Here is a 23,836-nt window from a genome sequence, read left to right on the forward strand (position 1 = left end):
TTCACGATCACTTCCAGATTCCAAACTCGGAACACTGAGAGAACTCCCTCTCTGGGCTTATGGTAAAGCCGGGCTAACAATATCCCACCACAATGACTCGGATCTTAAGTCACTGTCAGGTCTTTTCTTATTCACCTCCAGGACTTTGTGCTTCTTAATCCCGGAGTTCTATTGGGGAAGGGATTTAGCTTGTGTTCAGAGTTGGTTTCCAGGGAGCGATTTTCTCTCATGGGAGTCCTGTTGTGGCTTTTTATGAGGTGGATTGAAACCTCAGGGCTTTGCGTTTCACTGCCTGCACCTGTACCTGGGCTTCAGCACGCAGGGAATCCCATTCATCCTGACAGACCTCCACATGTTTGAAATGCCACAGCTGACCCTAGACTCCCCTCTCACTCACTACTCGCTCCTGTCCTGTCCAATCCCACAGGAAACTGCAGCGTGTCTCCTTCCCTCCAGCTACAGTTCTACGCCACTCTCTTCCTCCTAGACACTACTGTATGCTGTCATACTTTGGGGCAGGCCAATTATACTGCTCTAAAAAGTAACTACGGCAGCATTGAAACTGAGAAAAAGGCCTTCAAAGCCTTGGTGTTGGGTTGGGTACTTATTGCAGGTACTGCACATTTGACATGGCATTATCTCTAAAGTGGGACACATTTGGACCATAAGCCTTCGTCACAAGATAAAGGAGGTGTAATGAAAACCCTTTTCAGTCTAAAATCAATTTTGAAAAAACATGTAGTTACTGCCCTTTGCCTTTGTGGGTCAGTATGGTATAGTAAGTGTTCTGAACTGTGCACTCCTCTCCCTGACAAGAACAAGAGGGAGACAGAGAACAGCACGGCGCAAACACACCACTCTATGTGGAATCAGATGGCTGCCTGAACAAGATCTCTTTTCTCTCTTTTGTGGAGTATCAGTGACCATCCTTCCTCCTGTTCTGGCTGATCCGTTGTTGTTGTTGTTGTTGTTGTCCCATGCTCCTATACAGTACTTCCTCCTGCTGCCGACTGACACAATGTAAACAAATTGCATTGAGAGGCCGATGGCCCAGCCTGATAAGCTCTGCAACTCCTACAGCACCAGAAGCAAATGCAGACCAGACGGAGGAGTCTACTGCAGTGGCCACATAATAGGAGCCAGCCAGCCAGACAGAGCAATATGGGACTGGGGGCCGGGTGTGAGGAGGAGGAAGACTGTGCGAGACAGTGGAAGACAGTGGAGGTTCTACCCATTTGGTGGCCCTAGGCAAAATATGTGTACAAACATGGGGCCCTCTTTAGTTGTTTTTACTGTCGTTTACCACAGCAGGGCTGATGGTTGGGTCAGTAGTTGAGTAGTTTTGCTGGGGCCCTAGGCAATTGCCTAGTCTGCATATCAGTAGAACCGGCTCTGTGCGCATCCCAAGTTGAGGTGCAGGACAAGTCCTCACACTTCAAATCCTTTGTTTGTGTTTTATTCCATGGCAGAACTATGGTTCCACCATTAAGGTCTTCTTCAGATTCTCTACAAACACACAAACAGCTTAGGACGCCAAGCAATGCTCATTAGGTACATTTTTATTGAATTCATTAACAATAATTTAATACATTTACATTTATTTTTTTAAAACTCCATGTGCAAAATTTGTGTTTGGGTTCGTTCGTAGTTGGTGTGTGTAAGCAAGGAAGCTGAGAGGGTGGGGTAAACAGGTCATGTGTCTGGGGCCCAGGGAGAAGGGGGTCCAGAATTTGGTCATCATTAATAACATAGTACGTATTGAGAGGGCCCTTTCAGATGACTTTGTCCTGGATACGGCAAAAGCTGTCAGCGGCAGTGTGTGTGTGTGTGTGTGTGTGTGTGTGTGTGTGTGTGTGTGTGTGTGTGTGTGTGTGTGTGTGTGTGTGTGTGTGTGTGTGTGTGTGTGTGTGTGTGTGCAGGGCAGCAGAGATGGTCAGTGCTTTTCTGCGTCCTTTGCCTTCTGCAGCAGACCCCGGCCCATCAGGCAGGCAAACACGGTCATCACCATCTTGGGCTTCACCTCCACCAGGTCGTCAGGCAACGCGTACACCTTCACGCCCAACTTCCTGGCCACGGAGATGGCGTACCTGTAGAAAAGAGAGCAGTAGGGGTGAAAGGATTTGTTAGTGGAATGTGGAAAGGAAGGCAAAGGAAGGCTATGTTTTAGGTTGGTGGACAGTGACACACATAATTCACTGACATGTTAGGGTTAGGAATGGGTTTTTGGTCTAGGCACAGTTCGAAATGTTTATAAGTTGGTGGACACACATTGTTCACTGACAGATTAGGGTTAGGAATGCGTTTTAGTGCGTTTGACAAATTTACAAACATGGCTGTGGTACCCTACTCATAACCAAGAATAGCGTCATGTGACCGCACTTAGAGTGTGCCACATGCCACTAATTCATCTAACCTCCTCGCAAAGAGAGGGTGAGAGTGGAGAGGAGAGTGCTGAGTGGAACCACAAGACAGGAGGCAGGAGGAGGAGCCTCGGTGCCAGATCTTTATCACAGTGATTCATGACCAGACAAAATGGAGAGGAACTGTGTTTTTTCCCCCTCCTCTCTTACTTTGCATTGTTGAGCTTGTCCTCTGCTTTTAGGTCGTCTCTCTTGACTATGTCCTCTTTAATGGCGTTGGGAGCAAAGGTGGAGATCAGGTCGATGACGGGGAGACTGGTGCTGATTGCTTTGTCCTGAAATGCAAAGGTGTGATCTGTTAGCAAGCGATAAGAGGGCTCTCCACCAGTGTTGCCAGATTGGGCGGTTTCCCGCCCCATTGGGTTGCTTAGGATGGCCGTCTGCGGGCAAAAATGGCATTTAGCAGGAAAAAACACTCAATTTTGGGCCATAGAAATCAATAGAATTGGGCGGGATTTAGTGCTTCTAGGCAGGCTTTGAGCATTTTTGGGCTGGAAATCATCAGCCTCATCTGGCAACCCTGCTCTCCACTCTGCGCTGCTTGAGACCGAATAAAGAAGCCAGAAGTAAATGACTGAAGGAATGGCGCTGATCTGCATTGAAAACCTTTGGACTAAAGTCCTCGCTGCTACTACTATAACCCATCATGGTAACAGCAGGTGTAAGGCCAATATACACAGCATTAGAAAAAGTTGTGAAGAGTATGCAGCATGCACCTCTATCTCATGCAACCAGGGCCGGATTCATGCATAGGCTACGTAGATACGTATGGCTGCAGACTAGGGCCCCCCACCTGCCAGGGGGACCCTGATTGGTCAAAAGTGATCAATTGCAGAACTGTGACCAAATGCAATATTGAAAAAATCATCCGTCATGTTGAGTGCAGTTGGTAGACATGTTATCCTAATTCCTAGCTTGTGAATTTGACGCGCTATATGAATTTGTCATGGAATTTGCCTTACGCAGGGGCCCACAGCCATATGTGACCTAGGGGCCCCAGGCCGTCTTAATCTGGCCAGGCATGCAACATTATCCAGGACAGGGCGATTACTTTGCATTTTAAAAAGCATGCATGCACACATAACCCTGAAATAATAGGACATCACTGGCAAACAGAATCATGAAAAAGATAAGTGTGTCTATGTGCTTCAAAACTGATAGCCAAAATCAACAGCTATGACAGATCTCACGTTATGCAATCTGCACATAAAAATGTTCCTCGGCACCCATTGCCTCGATTTGGATCCAGAACATATATGGAATAAGAAGAACATTTTAAACTGGCATATAATTAATGCAGGTTTGTAATATATCCCATTGCAAACGTGATGCAATAATAACACTAATACTACTATTACTGCTAATAATAATAATAATTATTATAAATGAACAGCCAAGACACATTTAAGGTAGGACACCTCAACAGAGCCGTTTTGCCCACAAGGAGGTCAGGTATGCACACAAAACTGGTGACAGGCAGTAAATGATAAGCCAAAAGAGTGCCATGCTCCTCTACACTCACCTTAAAACTGCTGATGAATGAATCCTTCCCTCCTTGTTTTAATGTTTCATTCACCCAGTTTATAATAAATTGGTCATTCACCTTCTCCCCGTCTCCAAGCTTCGACAACACGGTCAAAGTGTACCTATAACCATGAGACAAGTTTAAGTTCTTCTCTTCAAAGAAATAGACAAAAGTATAGGTATAGGTAAACAAAAATAAAATAAACAAGAATAAAAACTTAGCCTGACAGGCCAGACCGTTCATTTTTAATTACTTCGAAATTCACAAATGGTCTGATTAACTTTCTCTGGGGAGGGTTTTCAGTCGTCTACTAGACGTATGGTGTTACCGGCCAATAAACGAACACACTTGGGAGCATTATAACGTACATCATGAACGCCAACTGTCAGCGATAGGTCAGAGCTTGTTTCAAACCAGAGCTGAGCTCACTCCTACCACCCAAGTGATCCAGGGTATCGAGGATCCAGACCAAAAATGAATTACAAAGAAATGAATGTGGTCTGGTAAAACCAGGCTAATAAAAACTATATATAAGTATCATAATAAATAATAGGTAAAAGGACATAACAGAGTAGCAAGTGAGCAGAGCTACCTCCTCATGAGCTGCCACACCAGTGCTAAGATGTGCATCTGGCTCCCTTCATTGATGTTCTCCCCACCGACACCCACCAGGGAGAACTTGGCCACGCCCCTGCCAAGTCCAACGGCATAGTTGCAATTTTCCAGCTTCAGAAGCAAAAACAAACAAACAAAAGAAAGATACTGTTCAACATCACATGCACAATTCTGCATGTCTGCAATAGATACTTGCATGTACTGAATGTTAATTGGCTGACCTTGCATCCATAATTGTATTGTACTTGTATCGTCTTTTCTATGCTTTTTTTTTTTAAAGTAGGCCTAAGTAAGCAATTCATGCCTCTCACAGCATAAATGTGATTAAGATGTGAATATAGTGTCTGGTCTATGTATATATTAAAGCCAAACCTTTTTCATGTTTGCTCCGAGAGCAGGATAGGGTGGCATGTTAACCTTCCTCCAGTCAACTGCGACCTGGATGTGTTCGTACAATTGGAGGATGATCACTCCATCAACCAGGTTGCTGGGTGGAGAAGACAAATGAAGAACATATTCCAATTGGCAACGTTTTAATTTTGAATACTTGAAAAATATTGAAAAGGTTTTTTTTTCCCCACACAGTGGGTTATTTGCCTTACCTGTAAAGGTGGTTCACAAATGGCCGAACACCTAAAGAGTTCATCCAGTTCCGGAATGTTCTTTCCTCCCTGGACTCCCCTGTTGAAAGAAATGTGAGCACTTTCAGTCTCACCAATGAAACAAGGACATCTGATCACTGAGCACTTTGAAAGCGATAACGATGACATAATTTATTACTGACTATGTGCCACTAAAACCCCATCTTAGGCAAAGAAGAGAAATGATCTTAGTAAGATGGAACAGGCAACCATCTTTAAATCACAGCATTAGACAAAATGGTTTGGTCTGTCAGAAAGTCTTAAATCTCTCTTGACTGTTAGAGATATGATGGCTTATTTTGACCCACATATCTGCAGAAGTCACAGCACACAGCAGATGTAGTAGCATGCCAGTCAGTGAAGTAGAATAGCAAGCCATGACCTTGGTACCTGTACGGGTATGTTAGGTTGACTGTAATCTAATGCTTAGATCATGAGCAGGCCCACCGACAGGAGGGAACAAAGGGGTATTGTGTCCTGGGCCCAGGGAGATAGGGGCCCCAAAATTGGGTCCCCATTACATTGTATGTATTGGGTAGGGGGCCCTTTCAGATGACTTTGTCCTATGCCCAGCAAAATCTGTCAGCAGCCCTGGTCATGCCCATTTGACGCAAAGATGTTTTATGTGCTGTATGAATTGACTCTATTTGATGTTTTTCTGTGAAGGTGCCCCCTGGTGCCCACTCTGTGCATATTCACGGTTACAAGGACGGCACCCATAGAGGTAGAATATTAGACTAGAGGTGACAAACACAAACACAGACACAGACACAGACACAGACACAGACACACACACACACACACACACGCACGCACACACACACACACACACACACACACACACACACACACACACACACACACACACACACACACACACTTTCTTCTGCAAACAGAAGTACAGTAGGCTACAGTATATGACAAATAAACATCCTTGTATCCCCTTATTCACAGCACAGTAATCCCGACAGTCATTATTTTGTAGATACACCTGAGCTATGTAAATGTCAAAAATGACTTAATAATTTGAAAATATCCATCGACACACTATACAAGGGAAATTCTTGAAATGTCAATTTCAAATCTGGTCCTTGATAAATGTGTCACTTTATTCACACAGTTTTAGGACATATTTTGACAGAGATGGGCGTGTTCCAGATTTCTTTGCATTGATGGAAGAGCACAGGTCCATCTAGAGATGAAGGCTACGCTTGCCGTTTTCCAGTGCCACTGGAGTGTCACCTCTTGTCTAATGTTCTACCCCTATGGCAGCACCATTACTGTTTGGCTTGTTGCTACTGCTAAAGCATTCAGAAGAACTATGGACAGCCAAACAGGAACTGGCTGACCAGAAATCTTGTGGTACCCTGAAAAACGTTGAAATGGGCAGGGTTAGTGGACATGGTAATAAGGTGGATATGTGACACTCCAGGTATTTAAATGGTCAGGTTCGTGACGACACATGCAGAAGAAGTCTGCACAGCGCGCATGCGCACTTCGCCATTTCAATGCATTCTGACTAGAATTTTCCAATCAGAATGCATTCTAATTTCACACTGCACATGCGTGCTACGCTGACTGTTTCTGCATGAACATGCCCATTCCCCAACTCCTACACCTGTTCTAAATTGTACTGTGATGAAGGAGGGAGTACAGGGGTGTCAAAGCCAAATTGACTGAGCACAAAATCGCGAGCTGAACTCAAGATTTATTTTAAAATAACAGACTATGATTGTGTGTGCTGGATTAAATTACTCTGTGCGCCAAATTGGCCCCCCCGGGCCTGAGTTTGACATCCCTGATCTAGCTGTTTTCAACAGTTCTCAAGATGCCCAGCAACATCCAAATGTGGGTGCACTGGTGTTTTCTTTAACTGGAGGTGTATACCATATACTGTATGTGCCAATGTGTTGACTGTGGGTGTGTGTTTCATTGAGCTTACAAAAAATGGAAAATAAGATGTGAGAAAGAGGAAATGGCCAAAAGCCCAAACAGACAACAGCACACAATAGCTTGTGTCCACGCACAGTACTGTACCTACAATGGCAGGTGTCAAATCTGGGTGGGAGAAGGGGAAAGAGTGCAGAGAGCCTCCTGACACATCTTTAGTGTAAAAGGGTGCTTGCTTTCACAGGGGTGGAGCAGCACAGAGCAAAGCACTCTGCTACCCCTAGTGGCCAAAAGTATGAAGTACATACACTTCACATGAATGAACAACGTCAGTAAAAACTCTGCTGTGTGTCAGCTTCAAAATCCCAAAGTCCCCTTCTGTGTTAACTATTAACCAACTAATCAAATGCATGAGTTGCTGAGCAGTCATAACTCTGTTATATGTAATAAATCAACATACTGCTCTCTCCCTCAGAATTCTGTGGGCACTTCACTGCCAAATATTCTAATCAAGGACTTGGAAGTCTTGCTTATACCGGTTTACAACATTCTGCATTCTTACAGCATTCTGCATCAATGGCCATGTTTACATGCTGTTTTTAATTCCGAATTTAATAGCTCCGTCAAGTTTACATTGCACTTTCCTTTAATTCCGAATTGTGAAGTGTTTACATGGTGTTCCATTAAGCTGTATTCAGAATTAAATTGAGTTAATTCTGAATTAAATGTCTTATGTAAACGAGGCCAATGTTATTATAGGTCATAGGCTGAGGTCACACCCACACCTACATGACTCAGGCTTATTTTATGGCTTCCCTCTTTTTATTAACATGTGTATTGCCTTTATATGTGTTCCAATTCTTTCTTTCTTTTATTAACAGTGTATTTGGTATAAAAGTGTATGTCTGTGCTTTTAATTTCTCTACTTCTAAACATCTAGCCTGCCTATTTTGGACACTAGATGGAAATTAGCCATTGTGCATTGGGCTGGAATGACAACTTACATGTACTATATGTGCAATGTCCTGAAAAGTAAAGTAAAGTTAAGTAAGTAAGTGAGGTTACACCTACCTTCCAGTAAGGAGAGGTCTATGCCGTTGCTGTTGGGCTTGTTGAGGGCGGGGTAGAGGTTGTACAGGTTGGCCACGAAGGCGATGTTGAGTTTGTGGTTTCCAGCCACCACGTCGTGAGCAGTGACGAACTGCCTGGCATCCATGCGGGCCGCCTGTTTCAGCATCAGCTCTGCGCGCTTCTCGTCATCTCGCTCCTGGGAATGGGACGGGAGGAGGGGTGGCGGAGGCGGGGGGAGGAGGGGAGCAGAGGACAGACAGCCGTGTTATGTCCGGCATGGTCTATAGCAGTGGTTCTCAACCTACATGTATTTTGAATAAACACCCCCTGGACCTCATCATAACCCTCCCAAACGCCCCCCCTCTTGACCTCATCATTAGCCTGCCAACGTCCAGCTTAGTATTAAAACATAAAATGCACGAATGCCGCCCAAATGGCAACTAAGCATCACCACCTCTCAACTGTATCTTTCTCAACACCCCCATAGGCCTCCCCAACACCCCCTGGGGGGCTGTAAAGCCCCCGATGAGAAACACTAGTCAAGAGAGGGATGACGGACAGAAGAATACCATCTTTCCCTGATGACTACACCGCCTGGCTATCTGGCCGTGCCCTGCTGCCCTGCTTTACAATTCAAATCTGCTGTGCTTTCTGTGCCCTTGTGTCATCTCACACTCAGCTTAACACAGTGGTCAGCTTCAGCATTAGCAGGGCAATCTAAGATTCAACTCCCCAGCAGCACCTTGGTTTTCTTTCGTAGCCCCTTAATGCGCGCCGTACCTCCAGTGGCATGCTGTAATAGTCATTGAAATGTAACTACAATACTATGACACAACACAGGCCCTTTGGTAATGCACCACGACTTGGTCATTACCATACTGGTAACAACAAATTTATAAAGCCGCGTCTTAAGGGGTTAAAGATTTTCTTTTGGTCTTTATTAGTGATAAGAAAGTAGGAGAGGCAGACAGGAAATGAATGGGGAGAGAGACGGGGAAGGGTCGGCAAAGGGACCCAGGCCGGACTCAAACCCGGGTCGCCGGTGTAGCAGGCCCAGTGCCCCACCATTGGAGCCACAGCAGGGCTCCACCAGCACCTTTTGCTGTGGGTTGGGGTGCGGTGGGGGCCAGCTGGCTATGGCAGCCAAGTCCATGGGAAGTAAGTATACACACTACAGGTCTGTCAAAGAGCACCATTGTTGTGTCCAGTTATCTGGCTAATAGACAATAGGCTGTTAATGAAACAATACAGGGATGAAAGAAGTCCTCTATACTGTGTGTGCCCAGTCCAGAAAAGGTCGTTGTCATTCATCCAAGGATTCCGGTTTTATTTGGTTTCACTTTGTTATCAGGGCAATATGGCTGTGTCTTTATCATAAAATGCCGACCTTGGTAGTCTTTTCCCTTTTAAAAGAAGATATGACTCACTTCAAAGCTGGCGATGAACACACACGACACGCACACACGCGTGTGCACGCACACACACACATACGCTTCATCTTCCTGGTGCCAGTCACACAAATTGCAATGCAAACACGTAAACATTCAAACAGGATGACTGTAAAAAATGATAAAACGTAAATCTGAAATAGACATGTGTAGTCAGTCACAAACACATGTGTTCTCTCTCTCTCTCTCGCTCTCTCTCTCTTCCCCTGTCTGTCTGTCTGTCTGTCTGTCTGTCTGTCTGTCTGTCTGTCTGTCTGTCTGTCTGTCTGTCTGTCTCTCTCTCTCTTTCTCTCTCTCTCTCACTCTCTCACACACACACACACACACACACACACACACACACACACACACACACACACACACACACACACACACACACACACACACACACAATATGACACAATAACTACTTTCACACTCACATTCAACCCTGACATGTCGACGTGGATGGCCACCGCGTCCTCTTCCCCGTTGGGAGAGATCTGGTCGAGCAGGTGGAAGTAGGCCCTGGAGTCCTAAGAGCGACAAAACACACAGGAAAGGTCAAGGGTCAAAGCCTCCTGTCTACATTGGGTGCATTCCAATATGCGACCTTGCGTCCTCCACTTGGGCTTGTGGCCTTGTGTTTTGCTGATGCCCAGCCTTCGTGGACAAAACCATTAAGTTTCCCCGCTGTCAGCCTAGTCAAATCAATTTTTGGGGGACTATTCTTCATTTACCATCCTGTTTGAAAATGAGAAAATGACTTCACAATTGAGCTTTTGCAAGATATTGAAATATAATGCTGTTGTCAGTGATGTCATCACGACGTATTACTTCCTGGTACGAGGCCACAAGCACAAGTGGAGGACGCAAGGTCGCATATTGGAATGCACCCATTACATTACATTCAGGACTCTAATTTAATTTTGTTCATCACCAGCCAAAACATCTAGGAGATGTTTTATCTTACTAACCAAGCACACACTCACTAATAATGGCTGAAAGTGGTTTTCAAAGTTTTCTTTTCCAGCAACCAAACTGAATTTTCACCAGCATTTGGTTGTTTGGTAAGTGTTCATTACATTTTAGAGCCCTCACTCGAAGGAGTCGAAAGGGGCTATATAAAAATAGTCCATTTTACCATATACATTACATGACAATTAGGTTACACCTTTATCCAAAGCAACTTGCACTTATTATTTTTCAGGGCATTGGCTACTGTCCCTGGAACAATGAGGGGTTCGGACGGAGCCTTGCTCAAGGGCACTTCAGCCATGGATGGAGGTATGGGGGAGGTCAGGTGGGATTTGAACATGCAACCCCCAGATTAAAAGTCCACCTCCCTAACCACCAATGCTCTTCTACCAGCTCCGCAACCAACATATCAATTCAAATGAATTCATATGTGTATTTATTTGCAGACAAATTTATTTGCAGACAAATTTATTTGCAGACAAATTTGCAAACAAGTTTAAATTAACACCATCCAACTGGCCAAATGCTGGTGAAAATTCTGTTGTTATACATTTTGGTCCATTACTGAGTGTGTATGGCTAAAAGTATAAGTATCTACTAATCATTTTCACTAGTGATGAAAAATTAATCTAGAACCCGGTGTCCAACTACTGTATATGAAGCAAATCCTGAAAATCAAAAACCCCAATAACAATGCATGATACTATACAACACAACATTTAAAAAATTATTAATTATGAACAATGTATGTTACATCCAGTGACGTGTCTGTTTTACCTGTCCAATTCAACCCGATGATCATTCAACCACCCACTCACATGGCTGAATTGGACAGGTAAAACCAAACCATTCTGAATATGTGGCACTGGATTGTAACTCAAGAATTCATTTTGCCAACCACTACCTACCTTGATGTCTTCACTGAAGTTGTGTATGGGCTGCCAGCCGGCGTTGCTGAGGTGGAAGTTAACCCATCGCAGGAGCAGCTCTTCGGGGGACATGGACAGGAGATGGTCCAGCTCCTCACCCTCCTGCAGCAGGCAGATGAGCGCTGCACACACACATGCACGCACGCAAGCACGCAAGCACGCACGCACACACACAGACACACATACACACACGCACATTCACACACATGCACGTGCACACATACACACACATACATGCGTGTGCACACACACACGTACGCAAGCACGCATGTATGCACGTAGGCACGCATGCACGCACGCACGCATGCACGCACACATTCACACACACACATATACAAGCACACATCCAACAACACACCCACACACATAGAGGAATTTATGCATGTATTTATTTAACAGCATGCAAATACATTCAAATCCACATCGTAGCATAAACAAAAACCAATAATAAATGCAAACATGAGCAAACACAAACAGCTCACATGGGAAGAGTGTAGTACAACTAAAAGTGGTAGGATATCAGCTGCAATTTGCAATATCCTGCCCTCACGCAAGTTATTAACAGATGCAAAGGCAAACAACATGCATATGCCAAACCACACGTGCACACATGTACACACCAGGGGTGGAACTTAAACATTTTCCCCACCAGTCACTGTGGCAGGTAGATTCTAAACTCTACAAGTCACTCACAATTTTTACCAGTCACCATTTTTACCAGTTCATATGCAACCGTTCCAAACATTGTGTTGCCAAGTAAGATCATTCTCTGATCAATACTTTTGTTTCAGAGGTTTCACACGTTCACACGTTCACACACAAGAAAGAAAGAGAGAAAGAAAGAAAGAAAGAAAGAAAGAAAGAAAGAAAGAAAGAAAGAAAGAAAGAAAGAAGAAAGAAAGAAAGAAGGACAAACCCACCTTCATTCCTGGAGATCTCGATATCGGCAAACAGGCCGATCTTGATGATTTGCCAGAGGAGGCCGAGCACCAGGTGAGGCTTGCCAGCCTTCAGGTCGTGGGGGTCGATGTTGACCACAGTACAGCCTATGGCCGACGCAGAGTTCAGTGCCAGCATTAGGTTTTCCTGTCGGGGTTTTTATTGAGAGATTGTGGCAGAGAGATGGAGGGGGAATGACAGAGAGAGAGAGAGAGAGAGAGAGAGAGAGAGAGAGAGAGAGAGAGAGAGAGAGAGAGAGAGAGCAGGCAGACACCCACACAGACAAAACCCAGACAAAGGTAAGTGGAATGACTACATTAGAAAGTGAGATGATTAAACCAATAAATATACTTGAAATCTACATTATACTACACATGTGGTATTATCACAATAGGATATGGTACTTACATTCATTGTAAAAGTTGTTAATTTCTTGGTGTTTAGCACCCTCTCATCAATTGTGTCTGGCTGGGACAAATTAATCATTTTGCTGAAAAACAAACAAGCAAACAAAAGCTAGAAAAAAAAACAACCAAAATCCAAGATGATAATGGAAACTGTGAATGGATGGCAATCAACTCTGCACACTAATCTGATCCAGCCAAATACATTTTAGTCATGGGACTTTTTTGTGATCTTTTACATTACATTACAATTAGCTGACGCTTTGCATTTATTCAAGCGACTTAGAACTATTATTTTTCAGGGTATTGGTTACAGTCCCTGGAGCAATGTGGGGTTAGGTGCCTTGCTCAAGGGCCCTTCAGCCATGGATGGAGATGTAGGGAGAGGTCAGGGGGGATTTGAACCTGCAACCCCTAGATTGAAAGACCAACTCTCTAACCACTAGGCCACGGCTGACCCGTTTTATTCCTCATAGGACATAGGATTGTTTACACCGTCAGCACACACAGTAACTAAGACGTAGTATCTGGAGATGGCACCATACCACAGGAGTATTCCGTCTTTGACAGACTTGAACAGGCTGTCGGTCTCGGGGTCCATGGGGAGGAGGCTGCGGCAGTCAGGGTCTTTGGCCAAGGACTTATTTATCCAGTTCACAAAAGCCACCTTCTCCTCATCTAAGGACGAAGGCATTGAAAAAACCATGCTATTACTTTTTACATTTTAAAAAAAAAAAAAGGTTTGCACACTTCTTTGGATTTTTTCTTCTTTAAGTTATTTTTTCTTCTTTTTATTCATTCATTTATTGGCAATGACGTTTCGACCTAAAAAAATAAAAAAATACGTTATCTTTTTGTTCAGCACCAGGGATTGTGCACAAGTAACTCTCTACAAGTGAATTACTTTTTACATTAACATGATAGTTATTTAAGTACAGGGTATGGGCTGGAGTCCCTACTGGGTTAGAGTCCCTTCTGGTTAGTGTGGGATTCAAACCTACAACCCTCTGATTCGTGAACCCACAACTGAACCAATAGTCCACTGCTGGAGTCAGATACAATACAACTGTAGGTACTTCTTATACTCCGAGCGCGCTGAGCACTCCAAACACAGCCGCCAGTGTGATTCTATAATATGCATTTGCATATCACTGTAATATACATTTGCATTACGGTCATATCACCGTTTGAACAACCCATACAACTGACTGCACATCAATTTAAATGCACTGGTTTGTAGTGAAGTTGCTGAGGTAAGATAAGAAATGAACAGTAGTAAAAATGGCATATCAGCAAGCACAACAAAACAGAATGCAAATGTGAATGCAAAATGTATTTTTGCAAGACATGAGTAATGCTTCCTTACTGTGTTCCAAGAAGCAGCGTTCGTCACATTGTTATGTAACTGCTGTGAATGAGACAGAGCCATGGGCCGTTGTGTGTCCTCTGTGCTCTCACCTGAGTAGGAGTGCTGTGTTCCTTCGCTGGAGATGCCAGAGGTGCCTCCGAACGAGAATATCCCGTCTTTTCTGGACACCATCTTGCGGAAGGTCTCTTTGACCTCCTTGCTTTTCAGCTCCTGGAAGATCTGAACATATTTGAGAAGCCAGGAGGACAGTCAGACAGTGTAGCTCATATATCTGCTAAAGTTATGCCCTTTCTTCCACTCTACATTAAACAAATTAAAACATACAAGTCATGGGATAATATGAAAACATCCCATATTCCTGCTTTCTTGCCATTTGGGAAGACAAGGCAAGCACTGCATGATCAGGCTGCGCTAACAATAACTGTCAATTTGAACTATCAATTGAAATGGGTGCTTGATAACACTCTGTGTATTTGTGAATACCATTATATTATATTATATTATATATATATTATTATAGTCATCCTGTCCTACAATAGTTTTTTTCAATATTGTATTATCATTTCATTTATTCTTTAACTGCAACTTCGGCATTCACTTCCTCAGGCCTCCCTTGGTAGATATTACACACCGTTTGAGACCAAACAATACTCTTAGTTTGCGCATAATTGTAGACATGCACAAAAGCATGTGGGGAATTAGGCCTAATTTGGAGGTTAGAAAGTTTGATGAGTGTGTGTGTGTGCGTGCGTGCGTCGGTGCGTGCGTGCATGTGTGTGTGTGTGCTTGGGTGTGTGTTAAACATCTACAGAAGCCAATCCTCCCTAGTCAAATGAGGGCATACAGTATGAGAGAGAGAAGTGATGTATATGACACACAGCACACTGACATACTATTGCCTTACCCCAACAAACTCGTCAAAGCTTATCTTCTCATCTTTGTTGGTGTCTCCAGCAATGAACTTCTCCACAATTTCCCGCACTTTAAACCCTGGCAAGGAAAAGCTTGCTTCCCGAAAAAGGTCCTGGAGCTCAAAGTCGCTGACAAAGCCACTGTTATCGATATCTGTGTGCAGATAAAAATCCTTCATTTAATCTCTGAACAGTATCTTCTAGGGCAGTCACGCTGACACACTTTAGTGAATTTAATCAGACGCTGGGCCGTAATGAGATCATTATCACATGCTATTAAGGATCATGGAAATGTAGTTGCGATGGGAGCCTACATCCTAATAAAATCTGGTAATGTTTTACTACTGACATCCGTCATGTGATTAGCGTGCTCTCTTCCCAACACTGACAGTAGGGACATTGAGCAGTTTTTTTGGCAGACGTCATGGTGTATAACACTTAACAGATTGAATACCGGCGGTGCTCACGGAATTATGTCGTAGAATACCAGCGTTCTAAGCCCTTTTTTACGTTTTTTTGTAGACTCACAGCTTATTATGTGATAGGGCCACTGAAATATGTTATGACTCGTTTGAAAGTGGAGACGCTGCCCTCTTAGTAGGTGAAAACTGTGTGTCTCTACGAGCTTTTATTGCCGAGTAAACCCACGCTAAACCGAAGTGGGTATCCATGGAATTCAGCTACAATCGGAGATATTGAGGTTTTTGTGAAGGGTGCGCTTCTTCAGAATGTGACGAGTTTGAAAGGGGATGAGTTGGTTTTAATCACAATTTGGTGCAAGGTTAGCTCTGACACACATCTTCCTGCACGTCAAGACACACCTCCTGCTCTAAACCATTACGACACTGGCAATCAATGCCCTTCGAAATCCACGTTTTTCACACAGACTGAACACAAGCTCTTTGCACACATGCAGAAGGTCGGACATTTGCTAAAATAGTTCCCGATGACTCCCGAAATAATAGCCCAACATTGACAACAAATCCCAATGATATGATGCTTAGATGTAGCCCATCCGATCCATATGTAGCCATCTATGCTAGCTTCTGGCTTTTCACATACAGGAAGACAGTTCAACATAGGGGTGAATAATCAAATAAACTTATCTGGTTGGCGATCAAACTTCTAAATCGGAGCGCATTACTCCAATTACAATTCGGGTGCCATTTTGATCCAAGGAGCTGGTAAAGGTCTAGGTAGCAAGCCCAGAAAGTTCAAGATACTCCTGGCACGATATACAATGGTCTCTGTGTTTACCTATTGCGTGAAGTCAGACACAATACACGCTACCGATCGTAGGCTACTAGGGAAACAACAACCAGAAATGTTCTAAGCTATGAGATAGGCGTCTGTCATTGGCTCCCATTATAGCCCCGTTGGCGCACGCAGCCAAGTAAAAGATGAATGGGAGCCTATTGGGCTAAATGGCTCAGCAGAGATTTGTGACGATTCTGTTCTCTGGTTTGTAAAGATGTGTGCACATTATTCTGTACCTTATCATGGAAGTTGTATTAGAAGTGAAGTTAAAGGTTCCTGACATGGCTTTGTTCTCCCAAAGACGTGTTAGTTTTGTCCTGCAACACGCTAGCATTCGGCTAATACCTGCTGGCTGAGGAATCTCTGCGACTATTCACGACCAGAGCTGACGAGAGACGTACTCTGACTGATCCTCCTAGCAGAGACATCTACGGTCACACACCTCAACCCCCACCACCGTCCAACATGTTAATTGAAGGTGCCCAAATTCTTAAGGATGAGCGCAGTCATTTCCTTTACCCATGTACACATGCCGCTTTTCCACCACCTTAAATGCAATAAATAACAGGTGTCCGCAACAATCCTAACATAACTTTAAACACATCGACATCTGAAGTCAGACTTAAAACTACAAAACAAATGGCGTAGTGCCGTAAAGTCGATTGTCACGTGTTATGTCATTGCTATAGTTGAAATAAGGGTCATTTTCACGAATCTAACACTTGACAAGATGCAAACGTGTCGGCAAATGCTTTCACTTACTCATATCTATCGAACGCGACTTCATTGTTTCCAGGGAAAAAAATCACACGGGCAGATAGTTCTAAGAGAAGCGTACAGCCCCATTGGCACCCATTCATTATTTACTTGGCTGCGATAACATAGCTGCAGTGCCACTCCTGGCCACACCAGCTAGTTGTCGTTCTTGTACAAGATTCCATTTTCTTTGCACAAACACAGCACGATTCACGAATACGGCAGCACACCTCCTGCTCTGTCACACTACGACACCAGCAATCGATGCCCTTTGAAATCCCCGTTTTTCACGTGGACTGATCACAAACTCTTTGCACACATGCAGAGGGTGAGACATTTGCTAAAATAGCTCCCGATGACTCCCGAAATAATAGCCCAACATTGACAACAAATCCAAATGATATGATGCTTAGATGTAGCCTAGCCCATCCGACCCGAATCATATGCGGTGGCAGATGGACACTCCCAGCTGAGATCGCTCCCGGACGTGTAGTCCCAGGTGTTTCTATCACTCCCGGACGTGTAGTCCCACCCGGATCGATAGTCTGGCTAGTGGGAGCGAGCCGACAGGGGAGCGTCCTGCGTTGGGAGCGACAATCAGGGAATCATGATATGTAGCCATGCTAGCTTCTGGCTTCTCACATACAGGAAGACACAGAAACTTATCTTTTTGGCGATCAAACGTCCAAATCGGAGCGCATTACTGCAATTACATATCGGGTGCCATTTGGATCCAAAGGATCTGGTAAAGGTCTAGCAAGTCCAGAAAGTTCAAGACACTCCAGGCACTATACAATGGTGTTTACCTATTGCGTGAAGTCAGAGACAACAGATGCTACAGTGACCGTACTAGGGAAATCAATGCAGGCAGCGCGATAGGCGACATGGGTTGGCTTCCAGACATCTTGGTAAGTTAAATTAAAATATCCAAATCATAACACTCAAACATCATAACAATCAAACAACTTTGGACTGCAAATGTTGTCATTTATGTCCATCACAGAGCTACCAAAATCACATATATTGTCCATTGAAGGGTGTAGATTCAAAATATGATATTTAAATGCAAAAACGTATTTTTGCGTTTTGGTATACAACGCATGGGCGTGAAAAACGCATTATTACGTCGTCGGTACTCAATGTGTTAATGCCAGCATTGGATGAAATAAATGTTTACGTATATTCATTGCTTGCACATTATCTACCAATATTTGTTTTTGTTTATTTAATTTATACAAGAGTGGAATTATGGTTGCACCGCCTACTAAAAAAACGTCAATGACCCAGTAGCACACACAAACTGTTACTGTCCTTCTTGAATAGAATGATAACAACACATAAACCAAACACAGCCATTCTATTGAATCTTTCCTAGTGTGTAGAATGCATGATGTGTTTACAGTGTAAGGTGAATTCAAGGTGAAAAATCAACTGTATGACATTTGGCAGTGCTTTGGCATGCATTGTATTGCATTGGAATGCTTTGGCATGCATTGTATTGCATTGGAATGCTTTCTATTCTAAAGCTATGCAAAGGTTCTGTAGGGAGCATTCTGACCGATCTTGTTGAAGGCCTCTCGGAGCTCCTCCAAGTCCTCTCGGGATATCTGAGTTTTGATCATCTTTTGCGCCATGTTGGATTATGAACAGCTCCTCTGATGGTCCAATGACCCTGAAGTGAAGGATTAGCAAGCACAAGCAACACATCCTCAAGGAATAAAACTGGCATGAGTATGTGTTCGGACATACTGCGTCTATGCTTCAGCAAACAACATATTACTGTAAACTAAATTAGACAAAACAAAAATCGTTTCACTGCCTATGCCATAAAAGTGATGTCGTTCATATTGAAATGACTTTGAAGACGCCTAGGTGCAGTGATCTGCATGACCTCAATGAGAGATATGATATGATAAGAGCTCCTCCAAACAAACATGTCACCGAAACATTGCACAGCGAAACAATTTTCGACAGAAAAACATAACTCTGGCACAATAAGTGTAAAAACAAAAAACAATTCAAACACTGCACTTAATAAAAAACAAAAAGAACAGCACAAGCGCCGCACAGTACCTCCAGGTGTAGTCAGGTGTGTGGGTGACAGCTGAGGTGTTGTTGTTAAAGGGGGTCCCCGGTGCTCGGCCTCAGGTGAGTGAAACAGAAAGGGAGGTTCCAAAAGAAGTCCCCCCTCTGACACTGTCGTCTCGGACGGCACAGACTGCACAGACTGACTTGGCGCTGGGGCAGGGAGCTCCCTAGGGGCCGCGGGCGGACAGAGGAGACCTTTGCTCTGGCTGATCCCAGCTGTGTCTGTGGGTGGAGTCAGAGTCAAAGGCAGACGAGCAGACGAGCAGCGCTGGGTTAACATGTAACAACATTTGGATACCTTCTCGCGTGTCATCATCAGCTGCCTCCACGGCTCACCTGACAGGTACCACCCACCTGTGTGGAGACTACAGTACAGGTCAAAGCCTATATGGAGGCAAGAAATGCTGAGAAATGGGCCGTGGACTTTTTTTATGGTCTCATTAACCACATGAAGATGACACACCTATGGGTTGACAACACAATGTCACACTGAAGGATATATTTGTGCATGTCAATGGGCAATCCTTTTAAAGGGATTTTCAAAGAGTATCAAAAACACAATAGGCCTATACATTTAAGCTTGAATTTCAACAATGTTTAACATTCACACTAACGGAAACATTTCTTGCTTTAGCTACCACATTATCTGTAGAAAATTGTTGCCGGATTTAATGTTCGTATAGTTGTTTTGTTTAAAAAGATATTTGTATCTGTGAAGGTTGTCATTTTATCTAAAGAGTTGTCAGAAAGAGGGACTCTTACAACTATTCAACGCAACACAACACAACACAACACAACACAACACAACACAACACAACACAACACAACACAACACAACACAACACAACACAACACAACACACACACACACAATGCAATGCAACACAACACAACACAACACAACACAACACAACACACACACACAATGCAATGCAACACAACACAACACAACACAACACAACACAACACAACACAACACAACACAACACAACACAACACAACACAACAAAGCATAGCACAGCACAGCACAGCACAGCACAGCACAGCACAGCACAGCACAGCTCAGTACAGCACAACACAGCGCAACACAACGCAATACAATACAACACAATACAACACAACACAACAAAACACACACAACACAAAACAACAAAACACACACAACAACAAAACAATGCAACACAACACGACACGAAACAACACAACACAACAAGAAACAACACAACACAACACAACACAACACAACACAATGCGATGCAACACAACACAACACAACACTAGACAACGCAACACAACATACAACACAACATGTCAGAGTAATGGGGGCATGGGAGGGTGGAGGGGGTAATGGGAGCATGGTTTGAGTTCACCCTGGGCCAGAGGCCTCCGCACCTCAACTCCACCTCCTCATCTCAGCCATACAGTCAGCCAGAACTGAACGCCCCTTTACCACAGTTCAGTTGCCACAATATTATAGTGTAAAGGTATTGAAATGTCAGGGATGTATTTATTGACCGGTGTGAGTCAAGCAGGGTTTCCCCTTCTTAGACAGGCCAATGGGCGTGTGTTACCATGCCGACAAACAGCAGTCTGGCATGTTGAGAGCTGCGCTGTGCCCCATTAGTGGCAGGCAAATTGCGTGGAGACCATTAAGAAACAAATAACTTTGTGATACTACTCAAATTAACCAGCAGGCACATACACAGAGGCTCGCACACACGCACGCACGCACGCACGCACGCACGCACGCACACACACACTAACATAGTCTGCTGAAAAGGGTCCACTACAGGCTTGGACAAGCACAGAGACACAAAGACCTAACCAATGTCCTGATGTTAAGCACACAAATCCCTAGTCAGCAGCCCTGAGGGCTGACTGTGTGAGATGTGTTCTGCAAGTGCAAGGACTGTGGCGGGCCAGAGCACACACTCATGTCTCAGGCTGAATGAAGGGCAGGGCTACAGCCTCACTGAATACAAACTCACTTGAGGGGGCAGAGGACACTGGCACGGGATGGGATTGTTGTTGCGCTTGATGTTGACGCCCACACAAATAAGCAATTGGGGACTGCAAAATCCATTTACCCAAGCCATATAAAAAAAGCAGTGAAGTGGGTATACATAATTTCCTGAAATTTAATTTACATTAATGTTCAGTAATGAATGTTGTTTATTCAATCTGGAGTCAATAGGGAGCACTAACCTATTAAGTAGCACTATGTAATTACACTGCACTGTAAGGTACTACAGTAAATCCACACCACTGTTCTGGCCCTGCTGTGGCCTAACGGTAGACCATAGGGTTACTATGTTGGCGACCCGGGTTCAATTCCGGCCCGGGTATTTTGCCGTTCCTTGCCCGTCTCTCCCTCCCCACTCGTTTCCTGTCTCTCCTCCTCAATCCTGTCGGAAATAAAGGCAAAAAAGCCCTAAAAAATATTTAAATCCACACCACTGTTCTATGTACTTGCTTTACTTCCATGTTTTTAACACTGGGATAATAATGAATCAGCTGGTGCAGAGCAAGCATGCCACAGTCGAAGTTTTACATAACTCGAAGTGTTAAGCTTCTTTTGGAGCAAATTGTAAATAACTCTGCAGCATGCTAATCTCCGTGGCGTTAACAAACACGAGGGCCATGATGCGTCACTCACGTCCCAGTGGAGTAGACGGTAGTGACCGCCTCTATACTGTATTATGGTGGCCATTATCTTCCCACAAGCAGAGGACCTTTATCAACAGTTTATCAGCTGCTATATAAAATGCATTGCATGGGGAGGGACGGTTTGGAATCGCCCTAGTGGACATTGAATGTGGTGAAATATGAGCCCTTATCATGGGTTATATTGGGCCACGTACCCTGTGCAGGAGTCAGTGCAATTAAGTTTGGCATTTATAGCCTGAAGAATGCAGGGCATGGGAATGGGTGAGTGAGGATGCCATTGGGTGGCACTGCTACACCTGAGACTAGGCGCCCACGGTACACAGAAAACACAATCACCACCACTCCTTATGGTGGCTCAGTAGTGGTAGGCTACACAAGCAGACAACCACACACACACACACACACACGCATGCTCACACGCCCGCCCGCACGCAAGCACGCGCGCACACACACACACACACACACACACACACGCACACACACACATACGCACACACACACACACACACACACACACACACACACACACACACACACACACACACACACACACACACACACACACACACACACACACTTATGATCAGGCAGATGCACAGGTGAACGCAAATATATACAATAGAAAATGGTGATCCAAGCTTTCTTCATGACACACTTCACTAGGTGCTGACTCAATGTGGTTTAATGCATGCCTCATGCAATTCACATGTGGTTAATGCAACATAAGGCAGCAGTGCCACTCATTCATGTTCTGTATGTAGGCATATAGGCCTAGTGTTGGAAATTGCAAGTGATATGGTCCAACGTTAACTGTCAAAGTATAATAACAGATCCCAAAAATATGAAAAATAAAATGTGTTTTTTTATTCTATGCAACTCTCTGTACAATGCATGTTGAGGAAATGCATAATTTGTGAGTTGTTTTTCAGAAATAATATCCTAAACAAATCCCAAGGAAAGGAACACTGTTTCTCTGCACTCATATCTCTGAGAGTAGAGTAATGAGCTTATCTGTAAAGCCTTTCAGGACAAAAAAAAAATCCAGAAATTCATAGAGAGGAAAAAAAAAATCATAAATGGAACACTTACCCGACTAGTTTTGTTTACACCACGTCCTGTCTTCAAACACAGGGACCTGTAGACTGTAAACAACACTATCTGAGTTCTACAGCAGTGGGGAGTAATCCATAGTGCGGCCGGACTGACAGTCCAGGTCGTCTCTGCGGGTTGAAAACGAGGTAGCCTCTGAGGAGGAAGTCCGCGTGGACGCACGAGTGGAAGGGAGCCGAGGGATCACTTCCCCCGAAGCCCACGGCCATTTCGCTGACACCCAATCCGGCGTTGCTTCACTTCTTCAGGAGACATTCATCGGGCCTTCGCGTCGTCACCAGTTACCCTGCATTATTGATTAGCCCCAAGACAGGATCGGTTACCTGCGAGGGCCCTCTGCGCAGGAAGTGGGTCACAAAAGGCAACCGCTGCTCCCCTAGTTTCGGCCCTTTTCAAAACTTGCCCTCGCCATAGCAACCCATTCAGCTCCCACCTGCCTCTCGGATGGGGCCATTTGTCACGAAGGTCATCTGTTTGGTGAGTCTATGGTAGATGTGATAACACTTGTTTGACAGGAAAGGTGGTCTCTATTTCTTCCCTAACCCTAACCTTCTTCTTCTTCGGTGCACAGAAGGGTTTAGAATTGTTGCAGGCCAATAGAAATCTGGTACTGAGGTATGTAAAGCTATTAGTCAGACTGAACCAATAGGCCTAGTTGCATGGCATTACAAGAGTTTCTTTTTTTTTTCAAGTGCTAATAACAACGGACAAAAGGAGCACTCACTGAACACTTTCAGTGCCTGCACAAGTATTGCAACAGGGTATTCATTAGGAATGCACACTAGAAAGGCTGTGACCTACATAAAACAATGGTCACTCCAGAGAAGTAATACTCTGCCA

General features: G+C 44.2%; 1 protein-coding gene across 1 annotated transcript; it reads right to left on the minus strand.

Moving 5' to 3' along the window:
* Positions 1-1,547: 1,547 nt before the first annotated feature.
* On the minus strand, positions 1,548-19,367 carry pls1 (plastin 1 (I isoform)). The gene is made up of 16 exons (XM_063219499.1): positions 19,206-19,367; positions 18,691-18,804; positions 15,113-15,273; positions 14,298-14,427; positions 13,385-13,517; positions 12,844-12,925; positions 12,417-12,582; positions 11,476-11,618; positions 10,033-10,125; positions 8,163-8,358; positions 5,163-5,241; positions 4,933-5,047; positions 4,538-4,671; positions 3,943-4,066; positions 2,571-2,695; positions 1,548-2,087 (listed from the first exon to the last, which is right to left on the minus strand). The coding sequence occupies exons 2-16, from the start codon at positions 18,764-18,766 to the stop codon at positions 1,934-1,936; spliced, it is 1,911 nt and encodes a 636-aa protein (XP_063075569.1). The 5' UTR covers positions 18,767-18,804; positions 19,206-19,367; the 3' UTR covers positions 1,548-1,933.
* Positions 19,368-23,836: the final 4,469 nt, after the last annotated feature.

This window comes from Engraulis encrasicolus, chromosome 16 (assembly GCF_034702125.1).
Source record: "Engraulis encrasicolus isolate BLACKSEA-1 chromosome 16, IST_EnEncr_1.0, whole genome shotgun sequence".
In the NCBI taxonomy this organism is placed as follows: domain Eukaryota; kingdom Metazoa; phylum Chordata; class Actinopteri; order Clupeiformes; family Engraulidae; genus Engraulis; species Engraulis encrasicolus.

Coding starts and splice junctions, on each gene's coding strand:
- pls1 (XM_063219499.1), bottom strand. CDS start 18,766: ATGGCGCAAAAGATGATCAAAACTCAGATATCCCGAGAGGACTTGGAG. Junction 4,672..4,932: donor TCGGAGCAAACATGAAAAAG/GTTTGGCTTTAA, acceptor TTGCTTCTGAAG/CTGGAAAATTGCAACTATGC. Junction 2,088..2,570: donor GACAAGCTCAACAATGCAAA/GTAAGAGAGGAG, acceptor TCTTTTCTACAG/GTACGCCATCTCCGTGGCCA.